We start from the raw sequence: 23,680 nt of genomic DNA, 5'->3' as shown, positions 1-23,680 counted from the left end.
GGGAGCCCAGCCTAGCGGAGCTGGGGGGGGGGGAACACATGGCAAATGACAACACATGCACAGGACATGTATGAAGGATACATATACGTGGTGGAGCTGTGATTGGGCTCCGAGGGGCGGGAGGCACTCACGGGGCGCACTGCGGACAGCAGCAGGGCGGGAGGCACCGCCAGGGTGAGCAGCGCCTCGTGGGCGTCTTCCCCAGCCCGCTCCCGGCTTGGGGTGTTGGTCAAGTTGATGCTCAGCAGCAGTTTTCGGAAGTCTCTATTGTACTGGAGCCTGACAGGGGAGGAGCCCCGGGCTGAGCCCAAAGCCCCGCCCCCGGGCCCGCCCCAGACCTGTTAGGCCCCGCCCCCCAGAAGAAAGCCCCTTTTCTGGCCAGGGAAGGCCAGTCTTAACAGCTCCCACCCCGCTAAGTAAGGTCCCTCCTCTCCGACTCGCCTCTCTCTGAGACCCCTCCCCTCAGCTCTTACCACTTCTCTCCCCTCTTCCAGACCAACAGGGCCCCGCCCCTCACTTCCCCAAAGCCAGTGAAGTCCGCCCCACCCTTGGCCAGTCCCCGCGGTCCAGAGCGCACCTGCTCAGCCGCTGCCCCAGCTCAGACACGAAGGCCGCCTGCATCTGCAAGTTGCTGTCGCACTTGTTGTCCGGCCCGCACTCCTTCTGGAACTGGACCTGGGGGTGGTCGGAGGCGTGGAGGGCCCACCACCCACAGCGCCCTCTCGCCCCACAGCTCTCCGGGCCCCTGTCCTTCGGCCCCACCCACCTCCGTGTGGTTCTCCAGAGCCTGCGCCTGGTTGAGGACCGGGTAGGCGTCCAGGGACCGAAGCCCTAGTCGGGGGCGCTCAGGCATCCGCAAAGGTAAAGAGTAGTTCATGGAGATGATGATGGGTCGGAGTTTGTCACGGACGTTGTCCTGGGAAAGGAAGGTGAGCTGAACCCAGCTCTGCACTGCCCTCCAAACCAAGTTGAATCCTCACGCCATCGTAAACCCCTAGGGAGGAGCTGAAGGCCCCCACCCGGCCTCAACCCTGAAAACCCCCTGTAAGGCTGAACCCCCTCCCATGTGATCACCATATTGACCCCACTGGTACCACCTTGACCCACAGGTGAGAAGGTGGGGCTCCTCCTCTCCAGGGATCCCTCTGGGGGGAGGCCTGAGCTTCCCTTCATCCCTGGGGTTCCCAGGTTGAGTTCTCCCTTCTCACCCTGATGTCCCCGAGAGAGCCTGAGCTCGCCCCTACTAACGGATGCCTTTCCCCCAGAGGGGAGCTGAGGCAAGAATTTCACACCCCTCACCGTGGCCCCCGTCTGCACTCCAAGGGTCTCCCCTCTCCTCTACCACGGGCTGGGTGCTGTGCACTGTACCCCCTACTTACCTACGGCCTTCCAGGCCGACCTGCCACCTCTGTCTCTGGGGAGACCTCATTCCCTCACCCTTGACCTTGGGGACTCTGGCTACCTCCTCCTGGGACCACGGAGCCCATGTGCCACCCCTCGCCCCTCCCTCACCATCAGGAGCAGCTCCAGCGTCTGGCAGCGCATCTCGGGCATGGAGAAGAAGCCATGGAAGGTAGCTGACTGACTGCGTGCAAAGCGGAGCCGGGGTGGGCGGCGGTCCCGGTCGGCCTCCAGAGTGTAGGCCAGGGCTGCAGGTGCACAGTGTGGTCAGCAAGTGACCAGGTGAGCATGCCCTCCCCCTCGCCCTGCAGCCCAGCACTCACTGATGTTCCGCCTGTACTTGGGGTCCCCGGCACTCTGGTTGTAAGCAAAGCACAGCTCTACCTGCACACTGTTGAGGGTGGGGGACATGGAGGAGGGTCTGGTCACAGTGGGACCCAGATATCCAGGCCCTGGCTTTCACCCCCTTTCCTGGGCAAGGCGGAACAGGGCCCTTCAGGGAAAAGGCAGCGACAAAACTGGGGAGTCCACAGGGTTGGGCTGGGGTGTCCCTGGCCCCTTCCCTCCCCACTCTCATCAGAGCCATAGAAAACAGGGTTAGAGGGCACCAATGGGGAAACGGAGGCCCTGAGAGCAGGAGTTGCCTGAAGTCATTAGTCAGTAGTTGGCCCAGCCCAGTCTCGGGCAGGATCCCCAGTCCAGATCTCCTTCCCCACCCCGCCCCCCACTTCCCTGCCCTATCTCCCTGCGCCTTCTGATCCAGTACCCTCATTCACACACAGACCTTGGGGTCATCACCATCATTATTGTAACCATCTTAGCAACTAACATTTTTTGAGCACTTAGGGTTTATAGACAGCCATGCTAAGGGCTATTTGTATTTTATCTCATTTGATTATCACAGCAGCCCTGTGAATTGGTTATTAACTTTGTTTTATAGGCAAGGAATCTGAGATTCAGAGAGATTAATTTGCTCAAGGCGGCTCTCTCTCCTTCCCCACCTCCCATCACCTAAGTGATCCCTTCCAGGATCTCACTCCCCAGAGCCCATCCCCACCACTGCAATGGGCATAGCTGGAATTGGAACCAGGCAGTCAGAGCTCCCACTCTCAACCACCGTGCCCTATTGCCCCCACCCCCAATTCACCCGTGACCTCCTGCAAGGAATTTCGCTTTTTAATGAGGTTGGGTAGGGAGGGCCGTGCTTACCCAAGAATCAACCCTTTAATGGTGGGATACCAGGCGTTGCCAGGGGAGGGTTTGGGGGGAGTCTTCCCAACATCAGGAGGAATGGGTGGGCAGGGTGGGGCCTGAGGGTCTCACCAGGAGGTGGCTGTGCAGAGTGCGGGGTCCAGGACAGAGGGCCTGGCCACCAAGGTCCTGTGGAGGATGTTGATGACAGGCCGGGCCCTGCATAGAAAACCCACAGACATCAATGCCTCCGGCCTGTCCCAGGCCAGGCTGGGGTCGGGGCTCAGGTTTGCACGGACATGGTGCTGAAGGTGGACAGAGCTGGGCTCCGTGCAGACAGGGGTCGGGGAGAGAAAGGCCCCCGTCCACTGCGGCCCCGGCTCACCGCAGCAGCACGATGTGGTCCGACAGGCTCCCCACCAGCAGGTCTGGGTAGAGGTTCTCATCCACATCCATCTGCCCGCTCAGGGAGTAGCCGAAGGTGGCCAAGCCAGGCAGTCCCAGCTTCTCTCCGTGTATTACCTGGAGGCAGAGGGAGGTGGTGGGGACAGGCTCTGGGGTAGGCTCCAGGGAGTGGGGCCCAGGGGGAGTAGGGAGGGGTGGATGAGGGAAAGGAGGAAGGGCCCCTCCGGCCCTGTCCATCCATACCTGCTGGGGCTGTCTGAGGAGCCCCCTGGAGCTGCCGTGGTAGAGGTACACTTTGCCCAAGCCCTCGAAAGGGGCTCCCACAGCAACGTCTGGGGAAGAGAGATAGTACAGGGTCACCCCGTGTACTATGGGCCCCACAGGTCCCCAACCCTGTGCCCCAGGCCACAGAGCCCAGCACGGCATTGACCTCCCTGTCAGACAGTGCTCAGAGCGTCAGGGAACAGAGCTCTGTGGCTCAGGATTAAAACTGGGACCACTGGGCGCCCACCTGCCGCTTTTATATGAGGGAAATTAGGCCCAGAAGAGGGAAGTGACTTACCCAAAGTCACAAAGCAAGTTAATGTCTCCAGCAGGCCTAAACCCCAGATTTCTGACCACTGGCTGTTGTTTGTTTTCCCTTATTGCAGTGCCTTCCTTCTCCCTCACCAACCGCCCCTCCAGACACCTGGTTCTTCTAATGACATTTCCAGGAGGGTCACAAAAGCAGGTGTTCTCCACTGGTGACTTTGCCCGGTAGTCATCAAGCACTCCTCTCATCCAGTCCTCACAAGGGTACTGGCAGTAGGTACCTTTACTGTCCCCACTTCATAGATGAGGAAAAAAGCTCAGGAAACCCAAAGTCGCACAGCTAGGGAGCAGAGAAGAGGCTCTAAGCCCATGTCTGTCGCTGTGTGGGGGCTGGGATTTTAACCACAACACTCTAGTGAGCTTTACTTGTTAAAACGGCGTTTTAATTCTAACCATTGTTTCCACGAATAAATCCAAAACGTTCTGTCTTCTTTAACTTCCTAAGTTTTCTGCTTTTGATCTGATAAGGTCTAGGTAACCAGAAAGCCTAGCTTGTTAGAAAAGGAAAAGTAAGTAGGTCCTGAGTGACAACGGGGCAACTCTTGTATCAGTACGTGCTTGGGCTTCATTGACTAGACTTTCTAGCACCCGTTTTGTCTCTTTAGTGGCGCCTCTGCCTTCCTTTTGGTTTTCAGGTATGTTCTGGGAAGTTGAGGTTGTCAGAGAAAAGATTTACAGATACGCCAGGTGCTCCCGTGGCAACCGGGCTCAACCCCTTGACTTGTCCCTCTCCTTGATACACCAGGTCTGATTGGTCCCCAAGTCCTGCAGAGCGCCAATGACATCCCCTATATCTGGGACGTCTACCTTGTCCCAGCGCTAACGTCCCACACCTGATATACTGTATTCTTGATCTTAACACCCCCAGCCTTGCTCCCCGCGTCCATCCATCCCACATCTCCCTCCGGAATCATCTTGCAGGGTACCAGCCATCATATCAAGTCCCTGCCCCCAAATCTCTTTGGACACCCCTCTGCCATAACCCAAATATAAAGCCCTGGTTTTTCTGCCTGGCTTCCAAAGCGTCCACCCCACCCCTACACTACCTCTCCAGCCTCATCTCAGATGTGAACAACCCACACCTACTAGATTTGAGCACATCAGGCAAGTGTACCACACTCATGTTGTGCCCCTTCTCTTCCCTCCGCTGTGCACACTCAGCCCAGCCTTGGATGCCCAGTGGTACGTCCACTCCTCCAGGAGGTCTACCAAGCTCGCCTCTGTGGGGGCTCCCTTTGCACGCTGTCTCTCCAGCACGGCTGTGAGCTCCCCAGACCTGAGCCCCAGCCCGTCTTCTCTTCGGACCCTGTCAAGCCTAGTATGCAGCTGGCTCTCAGTCAGTGGATGCTGGGGCAGGAGTGCTGGCTCATACCCTGGAATCCATCCTGGTTGATGTCACCGATGCTTGCCACGGAGAAGCCAAAGGCAGAGCGACTGGGGCCGTGAAGAAGGAGGGAGGGGTGGGCCGGGAAGGAGGTGCCTGCCTGGTTCATGAAGACATAAATGGCACCCCCTACCTCCTCTTTCCGCTCAAAGTAATAGGGGGCACCCACCAGGAGGTCCTGCCACCTGCACAGGGGAGAAGAAGGTGGAGATGGGACATGCAGCATAACTCTTATTTAGCAGACACAACTGTGCCAGGCAGGGCACATGACTCTACAAATGGCGCCTCTGGCCATAGATCGTGGGAAGGACAAGGAAGTGTCACTGTGACCCGTCTAATAGAAAACACATGTTGTGGAGAAGCCATGTAGACACAGATCACACCCAAACAGCCCACATCCACTAGAGCCGTACAAATGACAGGCACAGATGAGGAGACGCAAGCCTCACGAACTTGACATGCAAACACCCAGAATCCCATAAAGTCTGATTGCAAATCAACAGGCAAAATTGACTAGCAAATCCTTGCAAACCTCCATTTCTCTGCCCTGGTTTGGGCAAGGCCGCCCCCCTCACCCTTCTCCCGGCCCCAGAAATGTCCCTGGATTCTCACCCATCATTGTTCAGGTCTGCCAGGGCAATGGCGCTGCCAAAATAGGCGCCCACCTGCCTGCCCTCCAGCACCTGCCTCCTCCGCAGGTCTCCACCTGCCTCCTGGCTCAGCAAAAAGACAGCGCCCACATGTTGGTGCCGAGGGGCACCCGTCACAATGGTGGTGTTCGTAGGGTGCAGGATGGCACTGCCCACCTGCATCGTGTAGCCTGGGAAGCGGGGGAGGTGATCAGTCAAGGCTCCAGCAAGTTTTGTCCCCTTCTCCTCTGGACCCATCTCCCAATATCCCCCCATTATCTTCTATTCCTCTATTCTAAGTTGGGCAAGAAGGTGGCCCTTGGATGCCCAGCCCCCAGTCCTGCCTGCACACTGGACCGTGAGCTCCATGAGGGTCATGACTGTGCATCTTGGGGGCATCCAGGTGGTGGTCACCAACTGGGCGCTAGCTGAACTAAGTGCCCCTCGTCGCACTGCACCCTGGTCTCACTCTTCCACCAGACACTGAAGGTGACAGGGCCACTGAGCCCCTCTCCTCCTCTCCACCCAAAGGGCCACCACACCTGGACTCACCAATGTAGTGGTTGCCTTTGTCCTCCGGGTCCTTGTAACTGTATTCGGATAAATCCCAGTCCTTCCTCTGAATCATGTAGCTGTTTCCTTGACAAGGATTTGAGGAGGGGGAGTATAAGTCACCACTCCTTTCCTCCACTATGTCCAGGCCCCCCACCTCCAGATAAGGATAATCATAACCCCTTTTATTTGTGAGTACGTTGCCATCTGCCGATCACTTCCTCTTTATTTTAACGATTCTGTGAGGTAGAATGATGACCCCCATTGTGCAGATGAGAAAAGTGAGGCTCAGGGATGGAGAGCCAGTTGTCCAGCTGGAATCCAGGCATCCAGGCACCCGGCTACTAGATGACACTTCCCTCACCCTAGACACCAAAGCCAGACTCCACACCATTATATCCTCCTAATCCTGCCCCAAACTCGGGCTGCCTGCCCCGACCCTGCTCCCCAGGGCTGCTGCTGGAGAGTGCCTGGGGCCCTGCCAAGACTCTGAAGGACCAAGGGGTGGGAGGTAAGACTAGCAGAGGGATCAGAGGCCTCGGCCTCAGGCAAGCCCAGAGCTGGGACCACGCCCTGCGCTACCTGCTGGTCAAGAGGGCGAAATCAGTCAATCATTGGGATGAAACACAGAGCCTAAGAAATATAGGCAATAACAATGTAATCACTTTGTATGGGGACAGATGGTTTCTTCCCTTATAGGGGTGAACATTCTATAATGTATTTAAATGTTGAGTCACTATGTTGTACACCTGAAACTAACAAAATATTGTATGTCAACTATACTGCAATGAAAGAAAACAAAACAGGATTCTGGGTTCCCTCTGCCTGTTGATTCTGCAATGGTAGGTGCAGTAAGGGAAGAGGGGCCACTGTCGCTACAGCCTGTGTGGTGGAGAGAGGCAGGTGGAGGGGGTGTGAGCTGTCAGACTCCTGAGAGGCAGTATGTGGTGTGGCAGATACAAGCATGACTTTGGATACCAGGAACTCTCTGCAGCCCTCCCAAAAGATTGCCCTGTATGTACTGAAATGAAAAGATGCCCACAGTTTATCGATATGTGAAAAGGAAGTAGCAGAACAGTACGTTTAATGTGATTTTGTGTGTTGTGTGTGTGTTAAGATACCTATACCTTCTAAAATAAGTCTGGAAGGATCCACAAGACACTTAGCGGTATACACTGGGAAATGGGACAAGGAAGATGGGAGAGAGGAAGGGCCCTTTTCCTCTTTATTTTACTGCACCATTTAGTAGTTGCACCAGAAACGTGCTTTATTTTTTAAGTTTTTAAATGGTTAACCTGGAGTCAGATGGACCTGCATTCCCACACAGGTTTCAGAACTTACTGTTTGGCCTTGGGTGATTTACTTCACCTCCCTGAGGCTCAGTTTTCTGTAAAATGAGTATAAGAACACTCATATTTTAAGATTAATTAAAATAATAGGCGTAAAGCCTCTGATACCTAGTAAGCACTTTAAAATAGCAGAGGTCGAGGTAGTTGCTGATGTTGGCAAACGAATGCTCTCCTCTGCCCTCTCGTGGGGAGGCTCTGGCAGGCTGCCCTCGGGCCTAACAGGGGTGGTGGCCTCTGCTCCGCTTCCCGTCCCCCACAGTCCCCACCTTTCCAGTTGTAAGCACCAGGAGCACCAAAGTACACAGTGTTTCGGGTGAAGCCGCCGCTGGCGCCCAGCTGGCACATGCCGGTCTCCAGGTAGTCGGTGTTGCTGTTGCACATCTCGTTGTGGTAGGTCTGCCAGTCATCACTGGGGTCCAGCTCCAGGTCGTTGCCCCTCACGTAGCACTTGCCCACCATGCGCCGCTGGTCCTCCGACCCCGACCACAACACCTGGGTGTAGCGGTGGGCACAGACCTGGGGACCCCAGCCCCCACCAATGCACACAGCTGAGCCCACGGCAGGGACTCCAGAGCAGTGTCTCCACAGCCCTGTCCGCCTCTGGCTTTGCAGGAGAGGGGTAGAAAGAGGTCTCCCAGCTTTTCTTTCTTCCCACAGTGGTGCCTGGACCTGCACTGCCTTTCCAGAATTCAAAAACCTGCTCTGAAGGCTGGGAACACTTTTGGAAGACCAGAAGTTACTGGATTTGAGAGCGGCTTAGAGATCTTGGCAAAAGGAAAAGGGAAAAGGATGAGGGAATGTGGGGTTCAGGCCCTTGGGTCTCAAAGGAGCTCAACACAGAGCAGGTTAGGAATTTGCTTCTCTGCTGTCCCCCGATGGCCTTGCCCTCTTAATGAAAGGTCAATATTAGAATAACAACAACCATAGCAGCAGCTGCTAACACTTACTGAGTGTATAGTAAGTGCTAACACTTACTATATGCCAGACACAAGTCTGAGCTCTTCACATATTAATTCTTTTAAGCCTCCTACCAGCCCTATGGAGTAGGGATAATTATCTTCCCCATTTTAGATAAGGAAACTGAGGCACAGAGAACTAAGAAACCTGCTTAAGATCTCACGTCTAGAGAGAGGCAGGGGATATTCAAACGAAGGCTGTCAGGCTCCGGGGTCTGAGCTCTTAAGTATCAGGCTGTGCTGCCTTTCTTTCTTTTTTTTTTTTTTTGCGGTACACGGGCCTCTCACTGTTGTGGCCTCTCCCGTTGCGGAGCACAGGCTCCAGACGCGCAGGCTCAGCGGCCATGGCTCACGGGCCCAGCCGCTCCGCGGCATGTGGGATCCTCCCGGACCGGGGCACGAACCCGTGTCCCCTGCATCGGCAGGCGGACTCTCAACCACTGCGCCACCAGGGAAGCCCTGTGCTGCTTCTCTTGAAGCTTCTCCCTGCACATGGAAGGTGCTCCATAAAGAGTTATTGGGCACATCAATCAGAATAAGGTATTTGTAAAACAGCCAGGGGCCAGGGGAAACCCAGAACCAGGCCTAGCTCTTGTTTGCTTGCCGTTTGTGTCCCCGTCCAGCTGCGAACCAAACCCATGCTCGTGCTGGCCTGAGCCTGTCCCGGGTAACTACAAAGTCTGTAGTGCGGGCTCAGTGCAGGGGGCACACAGGACGTGCTCACCAAAAACGGACTGAATGAATGGATGGGTGAGCAGAAAACTGCTGAAGGACCCAGGATCTAGAACTGACTTAAGTGGAAACCGGGACCCACACCATCCTTAACAAAAGACTAGAAAGGGTGTTTCAGTGAACTGGTCAAACCCAGAGCCTGTGACAGTGTTCAAAGGTGACAGAAATCACAACGTGATTCAAAGGGGACGGCTATGGGGGTGACGGTTGGCTGGAAAGCAGTGGGCTTTCTGGAATGATGTAAATACGCCATTTCTTTAATGGGGGTTGTCACACAGTTGTATAATTTGTCAAAACGCAACTGAAAGAAAATTTGTACATTCACTGTATGTAAATGTTACATGAATTTAAAGATGAAAAATAAATTGTCTATCTGGGACTCAGAAATTGAGATCCCAGGAGCCAGCACTGATGGATGTGGGCAGGAGGTGACCGCTGACAGCAGCGGGGGGGGCCCCAAACCCCAGCCGGGTGAGCGGGGGCAGCCGGCCTCCCTGGAAGGAGCACGCCCAGGCCGCACTGCCTGAGGCCCTCTCTGCCCTTTCCATCTCGCAGTTCCCTCAGCTCATTCCTACGAAGGGTGAGCACCCCCCGGGGGGGGAGCAGTGGGTGCTTCCGACAGGACCCAGGCTGGCCCTTGGAGAGCGCCAGACACCCTCCCCACCCCCACCCCCTGCTACAAGTGCAGGATGAAGGGACACACAGCCACAGAAAGGGACATTTGCGAGGCTCCAGCTCATGCACAACGGACCCTTCTCCTGCCCTCTGCTTCCCTCCGAAGCTCCTGGGAGCTGAAGGAGAGGGCTGGAGCGGGGGCCCGACGGTGAGTGCCCACTTACCAGGACTCTGCCCGCAGGGCCCTGGCTGGCCACAGTCACCCCGAGCCACATGTCCTCAATAATGTGACGGTCAGGGTCACCTGTGGGCGTGAGAGGGGTCATGAGCCAGGGCACCTCACCGCACCCTCCCAGCATCCAGAGCCTCCAGAGGGCAGGGGTTGGTCCCTCCCGGATCTTCCACTCCAGCAGGGCAGCCCTCCCTCCCCGCCCTCTCCAGCCCATCATAGTCTGAGCTCCACAAATCCCTTCTGGTCCCACTCTAGGACTCCCTCTTCCCAGCTGGACAAGAAGGGACTAGAAGCTACCCAGGTGAGCCTTCTGTCTGTTCCAGTCATCCTCTCTGTGCTACGCCCTCCACCAGGCTCCTGACCCAGTGCCCATTCCCAGGCCCTCTGCTCACTTTTCTCCGCAATGTCCATCCGTTCACAGTCGTCCTTGTGGGCGGTGAGTGGGCACAGGTACACAGCACCGGTCTGGTTGGTATAGCCATCAGGCACAGCAAGGTCCCGGGGGGCGCCAGCCAGGAGCCTGGGGGCAAGAAGGTAGGTAGTCCCCAAAGCCCGCTTCAGACAAGTCACTGCTCAACGTGCATGGGCCGGGCATCTGCTCTGTGCCAGGCTCTGCCGTCGGGAGATGAATGGCTCCCCGCCCCTGCCCTCGAGGAGTGCCCAGGGTAGGGGAAGGCAGGCAAGGAGACAGACACCTGTGGCCAGTGCCTCATGAGAGGAAAGCAGGGAGCAAACCAGCCCAGACTCTGCGTGGGGGGCAATCAGGGAGGCCCACAGAAGAGGGGACCCTGGCCTGAGTCTGATGACCAGGGCTTACCAAGTGAAGAAGTGGAGGGGGCGCTCTGTAGGCAAAGGTCTGGCATGTGCAAGAGCCAGGAAGCATGAGCAAGAGAGTGACTCAGGGACCTGCAAGGCCCTCGGTACAGCTGGAGGCCAGAAACCCGGGGAGGGACAAGAGGCAGTGTGGGAAGGGGAACCGTGGAGGGATTTTCAGCAAAGGGAGTGACAGGGCCAGATCTGGGTTTGGGAAGGAATGATTGGCCTCTGAGTGACATAATCAGATCTGGGTTTGGGAAGGAATGATTGGCCTCTGAGTGACATAATCAGATCTGGGTTTGGGAAGGAATGATTGGCCTCTGAGTGACATAATCAGATCTGGGTTTGGGAAGGAATGCTTGGCCTCTGAGATGAAGGCAGAGGGGAAGAGAGCAAGGCTGGAGGAGTCCTGGTCCTACCTCTTTGAGCCATCTGAGGACTTAGATCTGGGGGCGGGCACTGAAGAATGTGTGCAGGAAAGGACAACTGACCCTAAACCAGAGCTGGGTGGGCCGAGGTCAGCAGGGCCCTTATGTGACCTGGGCGATGTCTATTCTCCCCCTCCCCCCCATGTTGAGACAGACATATGAGATATAGGGGTGGTGGCAGGGGAGCTGGGTACCTGACACTTTGGACAATGTGGCCCCAGGGCAGAGTTCTTGGCTGGTGGGCATGAGAATGGGGATGGGTGAGGACTATAAATCACCTTGTCCCCAGCCTGCCTGGAACCCATCTTTAGGGACACCAACTGCCAAGTCCCTGCAAGCGTTCTTAGGGCCCTAGCAGCCCTTCCCATACCAGAGAGGTGACTAGAGGAGAGGAAGGCGGGTGATCAGCCTTGAAATATTATCTCAAAGGACAGTTCCTGGACCGCCAGAATCAAAAATCCCTGTGACATTTGTTGAAAAGGCAAATTCCTCAGCCCACCACAGACAACCTGGATTGAATCTGGGGGTGGAGCCCTGGAGCCTGCTTATTTAACGCGCATCTCAAAGTCACACCACAGCTTGAGAACCCAGACCTACCACCCCTTGCTCCCCCAGCATCATCTGTCTGCAGCCTCTGGACATTCTGCCAAGACCACCTCCTCAGTCCTGCTGGACCCCGCCCCCTGGGTGGCAGAGGCACCTCCTAGGTACGCATCCCTCCATCCGGCCCCAGCAATGCTGTCACCTGAGGCGCCCAGCTCAGAACTTGGGTGCCAGGCCCCCTGCCAGTGTCTGGACGTGCAGAGCAACGGCCCTGCCCGCAGCTCCTGCCTGGGACCTGAGAGTGAAGGCTGCAGGGAGTGGGCAGGGCAGGGCCTGGGTGCCTCGGCCCACTGGGTGTCAGGAATGTGCTGCCTGGGGGTGCCGGGAAGGGGACCTCTGCCTGCACCTCACACCTCAGCTCAGACCTCACCCTGGGGAAGGGTTCCTGGGGGCAGGGGTATAGCTTCTCTAAGCAGAGCAGGGCTGGGAGCTCCAGCAGGAAGGCTGGCAGGGGCCAGTGTGGCAGCCAGGCCCTGTTAGTCACCCTCTGTCTGGGCTGGGTAGGGTGCCTAGTGAGTCCGCTGCCTGACCACCCATGGACATCTGCCCCCAGCCTGACAGGTGCGAGAGGGGAGCTGCTGCCTGTGGGAAAGGAATATCTCAGCCTTGGAGCTGAAGGGCCTGGTTCTAGGTTTGTTCTGCCTCAAGGGACAATTTCTTTTCCCTCTCTGAGCTGTGACTGACTCATCTGTAAAATGGGACAGCAGCTGTCCCACCACCCTCCAGGGTTGTTGGGGGAAAAAGTGGGTTCATTCTTTGAAAGGGCCTCCTGACTATGAAGCCAAGGCCAACGTGAGCACTGTTCTGCTTTCTTGTGGAACCAGGACTGGCCTAGCACACCCCCAGGCCTTGCTCCGGGGACCCAGGAATTTCTGCCCCACTGGGTTAGGGGACCTGAAGCAGTGCGCACAGAGCAGACTAGTTCGGGTGCTTAGGTAGGGCAGAGGATGAGAGGGAACACTTCCATGGCCTAAGGCAGTCAGTCAGGTGGGGGTGGGGCCCTGGCAGCTAGTCATTCTAGGGTGGGAGCTCAGATCTGGCTGGAGGTGGCAGGTGGGGGTTGGCTACAATGACCTTGCAGGGGTGGGTCCAGGCCTCAGTGGGCAAGGGGTCCCTGGAGAGCCCAGGTTGCATTCCAGGGCGTGCAATGCAAGGGAAGTGTTGCTGTGCCTACAGCTCTCTGGGCCCTAGTTGTCAGGGTGGGAGGTGGCTGAGGAGCAGGGTGGCCACGCCCTCCCAGCTCCCTCATCTTAGAGGGAGTGGCCTGAGGGTCCCCTCCTCTTTGCCTCCCGTGTTACAGAGCAGGCAAAGCTGGGCGTGAGTAGCAATTGGATTGACATAAATCCCCTTACCACCTATACCCTCTCCACTCTCACCCCGCACCAGCCTCGTGCCCACTGATGGTCGGTGGGGCAGGGTCCTAATCCCAGCCCTGCATCCCAGGCCCCTCCCTCCCCAGAGATTCCACAGGGAGCACCTCCCACCTCCCTGGAGTATTTTTAGCTCCTACTTGGCCCACTTAGAGGCCCTTTAAGGCCCTCTGGCTCCCAGCCCAGGATCCAATGGGTCTACGGCCAGAGACTGGGAGTAGATGGGGGGAGGAGGGTGTACAAGCGGGCCGGGTCCAGCTTCCTCCAGCCACAGTCAGGTGTGGGAAAATCCAGAGGGCGGGAAAGATCTTACCGGTATGTAAATGAATGTACGTTACTATGCAAATGAGCACATTGCTCCTGCTGTTGGATCTGGTCCAGATCAAAGAGTCGAGAAGCTGATCCCTCTCAAACCACCACTGAGGTCACCCTCCCAGCAGCAGCCAGAAGCGGGATGCTAAGTGGGATGCTTTGCCCAGCTCTTGGAGCAAGGAAGAAAGGAGACTGGACTGCCTCTTTCCTGGAGTCAGGCTGGGCTGGGTGGGAGTAGGTGTCTTTCCAGGAGGTAGGGAGAGGAATAAAATGACCTCGCAAGGGCTTTCAAACAGCTGCCTCTTCACCCTATCCTCTGGCTCCGGCCAGACAGCCCCTCCTGGCCTTTGTGGAGGCCCCTGAGCTCCAAGTTCCGGAGAAGCACTTTCTCAGTCCTGCCCCATCACTCTTCCTGGGGCAGTTCAAAGCTCATGGAACAGCCAAGTAGAGAGCAGTAGCATCAGAGGAGGCAGGGGAATGGGGCCCAGGAGTGTCAGGGCACCAGGCTGGCTCACCCCAGAGAAGATGGCCCCCTGAGGGATACTGGGGTGGGGTGATGCTCAGAGAAACAGCCTGTAAGATTCAACTTCCCAGACTCCTCACCTCAGGGAGGCACTGGGTTAGCCCCAGTGGAAAGACTTCAGTTAACAAGGAGGGTCCAGCGGGTCCAGCAGTCAGGCACCAGGCCCCCATGCCTTACTCCTTAGGCCAGGAAGCCAGTTGGGGAGGGGGCCCACTCCAGCTCTGAGCCCTGGGGTGGGTTGGGGGCAGCTCTCAGATGCCTGGATCCCAGCTCTGTGCCAGTCCTCCTGACTGAGTTAGCCATGTCCCCAGAGGCTTCTCCTGCAGTGTTTGAAACCGCAGCCCTCTCAATCCCCGCCTTACTCCTCCTTACGCTACCCCCAGCTCCCTTTCCCCTCTGGTGACTCAGCCCTAGAATCAGAGCAACAAGCTGGAGAAAGCGAGAGAATGAGAGAGAACAGGAGAAAGAGGCCTTGCTCAAGCCTCCAGTAATAAAGAACAAGGCTGTTTTTCTCATTTCTTCTCCCTGTCCCTGGCTCCTTGGCGTTTTTTCCACATTTGATCCCTTAGGGCCTTCTTCATGTCATCTAACCTCAGCCTCCCTTGCCGTAACCGCCATCCTCTTCCTTCTTTGTTTAGTTCTGACCAAGCCCCTTTCACTTCATTTTCCACAAGATCAGGCTTCTCTTACCTCCTGCCCAGTTTTAAGCTCTCTGGCTTGGCCTGGTCATTGGAGAGAGCCAGAGAAAAAGGACACTATGCATCCAGGCCTTCTGTTTGCAGCCACAGCTGCTATGCCCATTTCCTCTGGCACGAGCTTTGGAGGCTGCCAGGTGCCTACCCTGCCCAGGGAAACATGTTTTAGGAGAGCAAGTAAGCCTAGTTCCTGCCTATCTCAGGTATGAGCTCATCTTCCAGGAGCTGCAGCCACCCCCGCCCCAGGCTTCCCAGACACCCTCATTTCCAGGCAAGAGCCCCAGAGGTATCTCCCATAGCCCACAAGGTCAGGCCAGACCAGGACACCTGGATTCCCAGGAGGGAATGACAGAACAGGTGCTGGGGGAAAGGGGGGAGGTCAGTGACCATCTCCCCGAGGAATAGTCCCTCTGCTTCCCCAGGGGTCCTCATGTATCTCACCAAGAAGCCCAAAGAACCTTGGTTCCCTGCCCTGCTCCTGACCCCTCACTCCAGGGACTGCGACATTGGGGCCGGGGTTGCAGTAGGCCTCCGGTGTTGTGGGCATGTGGTACCTCAGTCTAGAGATGAAGGTGATGGGGAACAAAGACACACCTGGGCTTTTAACCATTTCTGGAATAAGGCCGCCTTTGGGAATATAATGAAAGCTATGCTCTCCCCGCCTCCAGGCCCCGGAACAATGCACAAACACACCAGACTTTGCATACACTTTCCAGGGTCCCTGCATCTCCTGAAAACCTTCAGTGAGCTTCAGGCTAAGACTTTGTTCAGGATCATGAACCCTCCCCCTTTTCCCAAGGGACTTTGAAGCTAACAGAACTGCCACTTGACTTGCTGGTTCCCCTGAGCTGTGCACTCAGACAGCTGTTTACATCTGGCTATACAGCTGGCTGCAGCTAAGCCCAGCTGGCCCAGCTGATTCTCCCAAACGGTCATGGGGCAGAATTCAGTGAGATGAGGAGATGACCCAAGATGTAGAACCATCCCCAGAAAAGTCTGAGGATACCCAAGTGAGTCACCCAGAACGCTATCTAGAACTACCTGCCTCTCCGAGATTCATTAGTTTTAGGAACTTCTGGGCTCCTGGCAGGCCTAATGCCATCTCTAGCTGCCCAGGAAGAAAAGTAGGACCCCTCTGCTCAGCCCTCTTGGGTGAGGTCCTTGGTTAGTGAGGGTGCATCCAGGTCCCAGCTTCAGCACAAGAGCCCTCAGCTACTCCTGGGAGAAGAAGGCAGATGCAGAGCATTTTACACAACTTATCTCATTAAAAGCTCACTATCGGGCTTCCCTGGTGGTGCAGTGGTTGAGAGTCCACCTGCTGATGCAGGGGACACGGGTTCGTGCCCCGGTCCGGGAAGATCCCACATGCCGCGGAGCGGCTGGGCCCGTGAGCCATGGCCGCTGAGCCTGCGCGTCCAGAGCCTGTGCTCCGCAACGGGAGAGGCCACAACGGTGAGAGGCCCGCGTACCGCAAAAAAAAAAAAAAAAAAAAAAAAGCCCACTATCACCCCATGAGGAAGGCATGTGGTTCCCCTCCCCCTGACATGTAAGATAATTAAGACTCAGGTATTAGTGACAGATTCAAGACAGGAAACTGGCAATGGGACTTGGAAGCCTCTTCTTTCTCCGCAATGCCAAGTTGCCAACAGAGGCAGGAAGGAGTATATAGATCCAGACCCAACCTCTCCTTGGGGAAAACTGGCCCAGAGAAGAGAAATATCCTGCTTAAGGTCACATAGCAGAAAAAAAAGGGGGGGGGAGTTATTACAGAATCTATTATTTACTCCAGCTTTCCATTATTTACCCTTGCTTTTCTGATATTCTCTTTACACTACATTGCCTTATGTCATGCAGATTCAGCACTGAAAATCTGAAAATCGTTTTCTGGGCTGGGGCAGGAAGAGCACCAATACAGAACCGTGTGCTGATGATCACTTAGGGTCTCCAAAAGATGGAAGAGTGGCTAAGGCCAGACCGCAGCTGCTGGGGCCAGGCTGGGAAGGGTGTGGTGGCCCTAGCCTCTGCAGAAGCTAGATGGAATTGAGGCCAAGTAGGTAGGTGGCCTGGGCAAGGGCCAGGCCAGGAGGGCAGGGAACAAGGCTGGGGCAGTCTGAACTTTGGACATTCCAACTTCCTCAGGTTTCTGCAGGTTCCAGCCAGAGTTGAGAAAGGTTTCAGCACACCCTTTATCTGACCATGTCCTCTTGCTCAGCAGGGTTTGACATCTCGGTAGGTCCACCAGGAGAGCTACTGCCCAAAGAGGGCCTGCCTGTCCCGTCCTAACAACCTTCCCTCCTGGGGCAGCCTCACCTTCCCCGGCTGCCCTTTTCCCCTAACTGCCAACCTCAGCACACTGAGCCCATGCAGAGGAACTTCTCAAACTTGGACATGCCCCTCTGGGCATGAGTAAGGGGGGGGGGCGGGGGGGGCAACACAAGCAGCTGGACGCTCTCCCTCCCCTCCCTCCCCTCTGCCTCGCTCTTTCTTCTCCTTCTTGCAGCTGTTGGGGAAGGAGAACAGAAGAAAGAGAAAAACACCATTTCCCTCCTGACACCAAAACAAACACACTCAGGGTTGAAGATTCAACATGAATCCGTGGAATGCGGGGAGGACGTCTGGCGGGAGGGCATCACTGCTGGGGGTGGGGGTAGGTTGCAGAAGACCAAGCAGGACTTGGGACAGCTGCTCCTCTCACTTCTACTTCTGCATCCTCAAGGGGTCAGAAGGAGCACCTGGACAGCTCCAAACGCCCAGACTCGCCCATCACTGCACTCTCCAACCGCCAAGCAGTTGAGAAGGCCCTTCAGTGTGGTTCTGCCGAGGGTGTGGCTGGCGGGCCGCAGACTATGTGCGAGGTGGGGGCGGGCTTAAATGCATGTCCCCGTTGGTTCTTCCCAGCAAAGGGGAAAGGTGTTTATCTTGCAGTTTTCCCCAGTTCCCAGCCCTGGAGAGAAGAGGCATTCGGTATACTAAGCACCCAGTCCCCAGAATGGGAGGGGGCTCAGGAAACGGGGACCCCACTTCTACTCTCAAGAGAGGTTTAAAGGCCTGAGAGGCTGAGTCTAGACAGGTTCTGGCCGGGTCAGCACTTGCCAATAATTACTGCCCCCCATCCCACACCCAATCCCTTTACTTCCCGCCAAGCCTCCGCAGCAGAAGGGCTGCCTAGGTCCCTGCTCCCTTAATCGTCGCTCCCCAGAGCTGGAGGCCTGCGAGCCTGGAAGCCAGCTGGCCCAGGGCTTGGACTCAACTCGGGATCCGCACCCTGTACACACACTCTCCCACCCCACCCCGGCCAGTTTCACTTACAGGTAGCGCTGCTGCCGCTCCGTCTGCCGATGGAGGGCGACCGAGTAGCCGAAGAGGCTGCCCGGGTTCCCGGCCTCCTTCACCACCAGGAATCGGGTGTCCAGGTTGAAGGCGGAGGCGACGCGGTCGCTGGCGGCCACCATCAAGGCGAGCGCGCAGAGCATCGGGCGTAGGACGCGGGCGGCGCGGCTGGGGCCGGGGCCCATGGCTGCGGACGGGAGCCGGGGCCCGGGCGAGAGCGCGTGAGGGCGTGGAGCTGGGAGTGAGGACCTGTTCACCTGCTCCCCCGCGCCACCGGAGAACACTCTGGCGTCCGCTTAGTTGAGCCCCGAAGCGCTGATCAGTTTCTGGCCCCCAGCCCTGGCCAGTTTCACGTCCGCTCACGGTCTGAGCTCTCAGATTCCCCTCTGAGGTCCGCAGGTCTGTTCTCCCGCCTGCACTGTCCCGGGTCACCGTCCCCCTGCCCCGGGCACCCTGCCCCCCAACTCGTGCCGGCCGCGCCCACTTGGCCGCACTGTCGCCTCCGATCCAGGCTCGGCAGCGGATCTGGGCAGGCAGACCTGTCGACCGCAAGGAGGACAGGAAGGAGGGGTCCCACCGCGCGCGCCCCGCCTCTCCACGCCCAGCCCCGCACCTCCCCACCTTGCGCGCCCAGCCGGGGCTAGGCTTTCCTTCCGGGGAAAGAGAAAAGGTCCCGGCTCGGCCGCCTCCTCTTAAAGGGGCAGCACCGCCCCTCCCTCTCCATCCTCCCTAACCCGGCTCCGCCTTCTCCCCCAAACACCTGTCCGGAGCCCCCAGAGGCTTGGATTACTCCTCCCCGCCCCTTGTTTCTCCCGAGAAGCGTCGCCTGCCGAGCAAGATGGATTGGACGGGCGGGGCCGGGGGGTGGGATTTGTCCCGCTGCTTTGCTGCGGAGGCTGCAGCTGCTGGAAAGGCCGTTCCGGACGCGGCCACCTCTGTGGGTCCGGCTGGAGAGCCCCGGCGTTGGCGCATCTGGGAGCCGACATCCGCAAGCCACTGGCTGGAATGCCCTCGCCTCCGCCGCGCTGTGAGCCCCTGAGAGAAGGTTAGCGGTCTCTGGGCGTTCCTCCTCGTACCCAGCCCTTCACCGTCCTTGTCCAGATTTATTTCTTTTGCCCACTCGCTCCCACCCACCCTGATCCGACCTGGGAATGGTCTCTCAACAAAATCAGACAGATATTTAGCATTAGTAATAACCAAGCATCGCTGACTGTAATTAGCAACAAGACAGCGTTTTCCCCAAAGGGCTGCGCCTTCTGATATCTATTTTGTGTCATGGATATCCGGTAGGTGTGGAAAGAAGTCCCTTCTCTTTAGAGTGTCTGCGTGGCCAGGGAGCTGGGCCCAGATTGTACCCATTTCTCATCCACCCTTGCCTTCAGGGCCCAGCCCAGCAGAATCCCAAAGGCCCCCTCCAACCACGCAGGCTCCAGCTGAGCGTTTGGAGACCGGCGGGGACTCCAGCCCCCACGGGTGTGTAGTGGGTGGCGCCAAGGTGGAGGAGTTAGGTGGGCGAGGCCCAAAGGTCTGGTTATCCGCAGAAGAATCGAACTGAAAGGGAACTTAAAGAGATCGCTCTGTATTTTCTTGAGTCTGACAAAGATTCCCCTTATTGCAGCACAAAGACCCATTTCCCCTGACCATTCTTTTTTCTAGGCTAAAGGAGCTTTCTTATTTTGGTCCAGGAGTTCAGTTCTCAGCGCTTACTTCCTTGAAATTCATTTTAGAGCCCCTATCTCTGAGAGTTTATGATAATAAGAAAACCACCATATGGTAGTGCTTGTGCAGCAGAAACTATGCTAAGTGCTTATAAATATTATTAAATTAAATTCTCACGGCAATCTTTGAGGTGTTATCTCTGTTTTAAGATGAGAAAACTGAGGCTCAGGGAGGTTAAGCAACTTGAAGGCTGTGCAACTTGGATTTTAATCCTGTGTTATCTGAGCCCAGGGCCCTACTTGACCACTTATGCCAATAATTAACATTTGTACCATACTCAGGGCAGATCTAGGTTTTGTGGGGCCTGAAGCTTGTACAATTTGGAGCCCTCTTCAAGGAAAAAGATAAAGAATTAGGAGTACAAAATTAGATTCAAAGAATTAGGAGTACAAAATTAGATTCAGAGCCTGGGAAGGGACTCGAGATGCACTTGTGCTTATGAATCCTTTCACCTGCAGACTCTCATATTCTTCCGGCCTCATTTGACTCCTCATTTGACTTAAGGAGGAACCTGGATGTCCAAGGTCACGCAGCTCATGGGAGGTAGAGCTAGGACTGGAGGCCACTGGCCACAGCTGTGTCCTTAAGAGACAGACTCCAGATGTTGGTCAGACAGCCAGACATGCCTCAACAAAAGCAGCTGTTATAGCAGCGTTCTCTGCGGTGTTTGGGGAGAGGACACTCACCCCTGTCTGCCCTTGGAGCAGCATTTGTCCCCAATCTTTGACTCTCAGAGCTGCCCAGCCTCTCTCCATGGTCTGCTTTGTGGCCCAGAGCCTCCAGGGGTTAGGACATGTGGGGCCAAGGAACAGGAAGCTGACCTGGATGGAAGTTGAACAGTTACCTTGCTCTCCTTCCAGCTGGCTGTTGGGTTCTCCACCTCATTCTTAGTAAAGGAGGAAACAGACAGGGCCAGGAGCCCAGGGGCCAGGGTGGACACTCAGTGTGGACAGGGGCCCCACCTGAAGCAGCTTTGAGAGTTCTGTGATGACAGATGGGCTCCATGCCAGGTGTTATCTCTTTGACCATCCCAAACAGGAATGACCAGCATGTCCGATCCCAGGGCTGGGAGCAGGAAAGGGATGAGGGATGGTTTTTCCACTCTGAGGGAGTGTCCAGAGGGAATGTGGGAGTGGGAGCACGGGTGCCTGGTAGGGGGAGGGCCCCAGCTAAGGAATGTGGGGGAGTGTCAGACAGGTCTGGGGGAGATGGAATGGGAATGGAGGGATGAAGGGACTGGAAGGGTCTCTGGGCTGGAGAGATGCAGAAAGAGAAATCCCCAGTTCATGCCAAAGGTCCAGAATCCTCTGATGTAAGTGACATTATCATCCACAGACTCATCTCATCCCTCAGTTGATTTTATCATGCCAACCCTTCCCTGTAGAGAAGGGACCCACCTAGAAGTGTAAACACGGAGAATAACGTGTGTAATGAGGAGTCTGAGCCCATTTTTTGATGCTTGACTGCTGACTTTTTTTTTTTTTTTTTTTTTTTTTTTTTTGCGTTACGCGGGCCTCTCACTGCTGTGGCCTCTCCCGTTGCGGAGCACAGGCTCCGGACGCGCAGGCTCAGCGGCCATGGCTCACGGGCCCAGCCGCTCCGCGGCATGTGGGATCTTCCCGGACCGGGGCACGAACCCACGTCCCCTGCATCGGCAGGCGGACTCTCAACCACTGCGCCACCAGGGAAGCCCCTGCTGACACCTTTTGAGCCGTCCCCTCTCCCTCCTCCCCTTGTGTCTCCCACCTGGACAAGCTCATAAGAAAGCCTGGGTGCTGTGCTACCTCCTTTGGCGTTCATGGGAGATTCGAACCATGCAAGCCCCTTTCCTCACAAATGCTCACCTGGCCTCACTTCCTCAGCACAGTAAAAACCCAGGCCAATCTCCTTTCCTCGCTCTGTCAAGCCATTTTGGACCTGTTTGAGAAGCCAGCCCTGCTCCTCCAGAGACCTCAATTATGTAAATGATAAACCTTTTCATTCCCTCTTAGTGTGCGTGTGGCATCATCAGTCTTGACATTGAACCAAATCTTGGATGGGGTCCATCTGCCTCTGTGGGCAAACATGACAACATACAAACTGTGGGTTCTGCTGTAGAGTCAGGGAGGCTTCCTGGAGGAGGAATATCTGGACAAGTGAGAAGGAAGGGATTATTAGCAAGAGGGAGCCTCAAGAGAGGAACGCAGAAGAGTTGGGGCCTAACCTGGGGTGCAGTTTTCCCAGTTGTAACATGACAACGTCATATTCTGTAAAGGCACCTTCCATTTATTCAGTGCCCGCTGAATAAATGCCAGCCTTCCTCTGCCACTCCCCCCGCCACACACACACAACACTCCCCCGCCCCTTCTCCCTCTCCCAGAGCCCCAGAGCACACCACTTGCTCACTCGCTTCTCACAGGAAGGTCAGTGCAGAGATGGAGAGATACGGATGGAGTGGAACCGTGGCTCCACGAGGGCTGGATGCAGGCTGTCCTCTGCCCTCTCACCTTGCACAAGTTCCTTTCCTCCTCCAGGCCTCGGTTTCCCCATCTATGAAACGAAAGGGCTGGAAGGAATCCCTTATTATTCCTCACCTGGCATCCCTTGTGTCCCAAGGCTCCTAATATTCGTTGAACTAAATGGACCAAATCTCAGCTATGAACTAAGACTCCGGTCTCTATCTCTGAGTTGAATTGAAAATGCAAATTACTGGGGAGGGAGGGAGGGAGGAGCAGTGAAGCATGAATGGGTTTATCAGATTTCCTTTCTCCTGTGCCCCAGATGTGGGGGCGGGACAGGCATCCAGGCCAGGCAACTTCTCTGGCTCAGGATCTGTCAGTTTCAAGCGTTTCTTGACAACCTGCTAGGTCCTGGCACAGAGCTGAGAACCCTCAGGGGTTCAAAGATGAACGAGAGCATCTTCAGGAGGCCAGGGTTTCATCCTGGCCTCACGTTCTGAAAGCTCTCAAATTTAAAAGGCTAAACCCTCATCGCATTATGTTTCAGGGCTGGTGATTATGGGACAATGGGGGTGTTAGAAAGAACATTTTGGCTACAGCATGAAGTTGGCATTGCCAAGACGAACTGGGCTGGGGAGCAGGAAGGGGCTGCTGTACTAATTTAGGCAATGGGTGAAGTGGGCTGAGCAGGGGCAGGAGGGAGGGAGAGAGTGGGTGAGAAGGACCCAGGGCGCCGATTTGATTTGACTTGGACTTGACTTGGACTTTAGGTACGTGTTGCGGGGTGGGGGTGGGGGGTTACGCGGCGGGCGGGGGAGGAAAGAGCAGAGGGGCTCCAGGGATAAATGGGCAGTGACCCCCCACAGGGGCCTGGCGAGCAGGCTGCAGACATCAGGAAACTTCCCTGCTGGCCAACCCCTTTGTCTTTCTAGTTCCTTCAACCCTCTCCATGGTCCCCTTGCTGCCCGCCACGGCCTGGCCTTGCTGCACAAGCCCTGCCCTCCTGGCTGGGAGATTAGGACTCTATAGCATTCTCTACCTCATGCCAAGGTGGCCTCTTCAAGTTTGGGAGGCCACGGGGGCCCACTTGGTAGCCCCAGCTGAGCGGAGTCACCAGCCCCCTAGGGCCTTGCCATTTCCTGGGGAGATGCCTTCTTATTGGCAGGGTTCTTATTGGCCAGGTGGGAAATCGGGACAGTTGGGGGGCTTCATCTACCTCCTCCACACGCTCCTACTCACTTCCTAGAGATACTGCTAAGGGTGGAGGGCCATGTGTGGTTGTCTATGGAGCACTCCTATATACATGTTGATTGGAGCATGTATCTGTGCACATGGTCCCTGGCACATCCACACCTGTTTGCCTATGTGACTATGTGTCTCTGAATGTTTTATGAACATTTGAAATCAGA

The 23,680-nt window shown here is 56.2% G+C and overlaps 1 protein-coding gene across 3 annotated transcripts in view; it reads right to left on the bottom strand.

Annotated features, from left to right (window-relative positions):
- The window catches only part of ITGA3 (integrin subunit alpha 3), a 29,988-nt gene extending 11,082 nt beyond the window's left edge, over positions 1-18,906 (bottom strand). For 2 of the 3 annotated variants that reach the window (XM_081218160.1, XM_081218162.1), the window contains exons 1-15: positions 18,094-18,728; positions 10,430-10,557; positions 10,030-10,109; positions 7,769-8,018; positions 6,154-6,240; positions 5,585-5,792; positions 4,961-5,157; positions 3,241-3,329; positions 2,978-3,114; positions 2,725-2,811; positions 1,725-1,792; positions 1,513-1,649; positions 767-916; positions 578-675; positions 132-279 (exon numbers count right to left, since the gene is read on the bottom strand). In XM_081218160.1, the coding sequence (XP_081074286.1) occupies positions 132-279; positions 578-675; positions 767-916; positions 1,513-1,649; positions 1,725-1,792; positions 2,725-2,811; positions 2,978-3,114; positions 3,241-3,329; positions 4,961-5,157; positions 5,585-5,792; positions 6,154-6,240; positions 7,769-8,018; positions 10,030-10,109; positions 10,430-10,557; positions 18,094-18,299 (2,070 nt within the window). In that variant the 5' untranslated portion in view covers positions 18,300-18,728. The other variant, XM_081218161.1, reaches the window with a different exon arrangement.
- Between the last annotated feature and the right edge of the window lie 4,774 nt (positions 18,907-23,680).

The sequence above is a fragment of the Mesoplodon bidens genome (assembly GCF_964165515.1).
Source record: "Mesoplodon bidens genome assembly, chromosome: 19".
NCBI lineage: Eukaryota > Metazoa > Chordata > Mammalia > Artiodactyla > Ziphiidae > Mesoplodon > Mesoplodon bidens.
The sequence above is the reverse complement of the archived record's forward strand: the minus strand, read 5'-3'. Positions and strand labels throughout refer to the sequence as shown.